This window comes from Tupaia chinensis, unplaced genomic scaffold, assembly GCF_000334495.1.
Source record: "Tupaia chinensis unplaced genomic scaffold, TupChi_1.0 Scaffold000201_1, whole genome shotgun sequence".
NCBI classification, from domain to species: domain Eukaryota; kingdom Metazoa; phylum Chordata; class Mammalia; order Scandentia; family Tupaiidae; genus Tupaia; species Tupaia belangeri.
This window is the reverse complement of record NW_006159676.1, coordinates 268,418-269,573: the sequence shown is the minus strand read 5'-3', so window position 1 is coordinate 269,573 and position 1,156 is coordinate 268,418. Positions and strand designations below refer to the sequence as shown.

The window sequence follows — 1,156 nt, the reverse complement described above, 5'->3', positions numbered from 1 at the left end:
GGCTGCCTGTCAGGCCAGGACCCGAAAGGACCGGCTCCGCAGGGCACCGCGTTGCCCACCGCCGCCGTCGCCGCCATCTTTCCCACCGCCGCGCTCCCTTCCGGGCAGAGGCACGCCTCACTTCCGATGTGCTACTTCCGGTGAGCCCTGGTTGCAGCCAGCGCCCGCTGAGACCAGGAAGGGTCTAGGCAACCGTACGGGCTGGGTCCGGAAGTGGCTACACTGGGCGCCGCCATCATAGGCTGCAACCGGAAAAAGAGACAGGGCGCCGCCATGACAGAGAAAGCCTGAGAGGCCTAAAGGTGCCTGTCGGTGCTGCCACGCCGACCTGAGACCGGAAAAGACGAGGATTGCTTGCAGGGCTTAGCGCCACCTTGACAACCTGAACCGGAAGAGGTGAGTCCTCCTCTGGAAGTACCCCGGCACCGACGTTTCCAAGGGGCGGAGCCTGTAGGCTGAGGAGGGAGGGCCGGTCAACGAAGCGCTGGCGCCAGGGGGTGGGGCCTGAGTACAGGGGCGGGGCCTGGCTATGGGGCGGGGCCAGGGATGAGGGCGTGGCTTGTGAGGGGCGGGGTCTTGAGCCGAGGTAGGCTTGACAGGGCTGAGAGCCTCGCTAGGCAACAGCCATACCGTGATAGACAGTAATTAACACGCTAAACGAAAACTTGATTATCTTATTTGCAATGCTATATTATTTTATATTGCTTAACGGTACTGGGTAAATGCCATATTTGAATGAGACCACGTTAGTCTCTTGATGCCAGTTAGCAGTAGTGGATACTGAATATGTGTTAAAGATAGGTGTGGGGGGAAAAATAGTATTTATTTATTTTTTTTTGAGAGTTTTTTTGCGCGTGTGCTCGCCAGGAAGACAGAGAGACAGAGGGATAGAAAGTGAGAAATCACCCCCCGGGGGGAGGGGTGAGAATGGCCACACTGCAATCCCTTCTCCTCCTTTCTCTTCTCAGGATCTTGGGCACGCACGCACACGCGCCCGGTGTGTTTAAGCCACCGGGTCTGCGACTCGAATCGCGGTTGACTACATGGGAGTCCAGCGACATGGCCATTATGCTAACTGCCGGTCCCGAAAAAATAGTATTTTATAATGTTTTTTGTCCTTGAATAGAGCTTTTTTTTTTTTTTTTTAAAAGAAGTT

General features: G+C 55.4%; 1 protein-coding gene across 1 annotated transcript in view; it reads right to left on the bottom strand.

Annotated features, from left to right (window-relative positions):
- Window positions 1–109, bottom strand: part of ATP13A1 (ATPase 13A1) — a gene marked incomplete in the record, with an annotated part of 31,758 nt that extends 31,649 nt beyond the window's left edge. Inside the window, 1 exon segment of the mRNA XM_014587304.2 lies at window positions 1–109. Within this exon segment, the coding sequence (XP_014442790.1) occupies window positions 1–77 (77 nt within the window).
- Window positions 110–1,156: the final 1,047 nt, after the last annotated feature.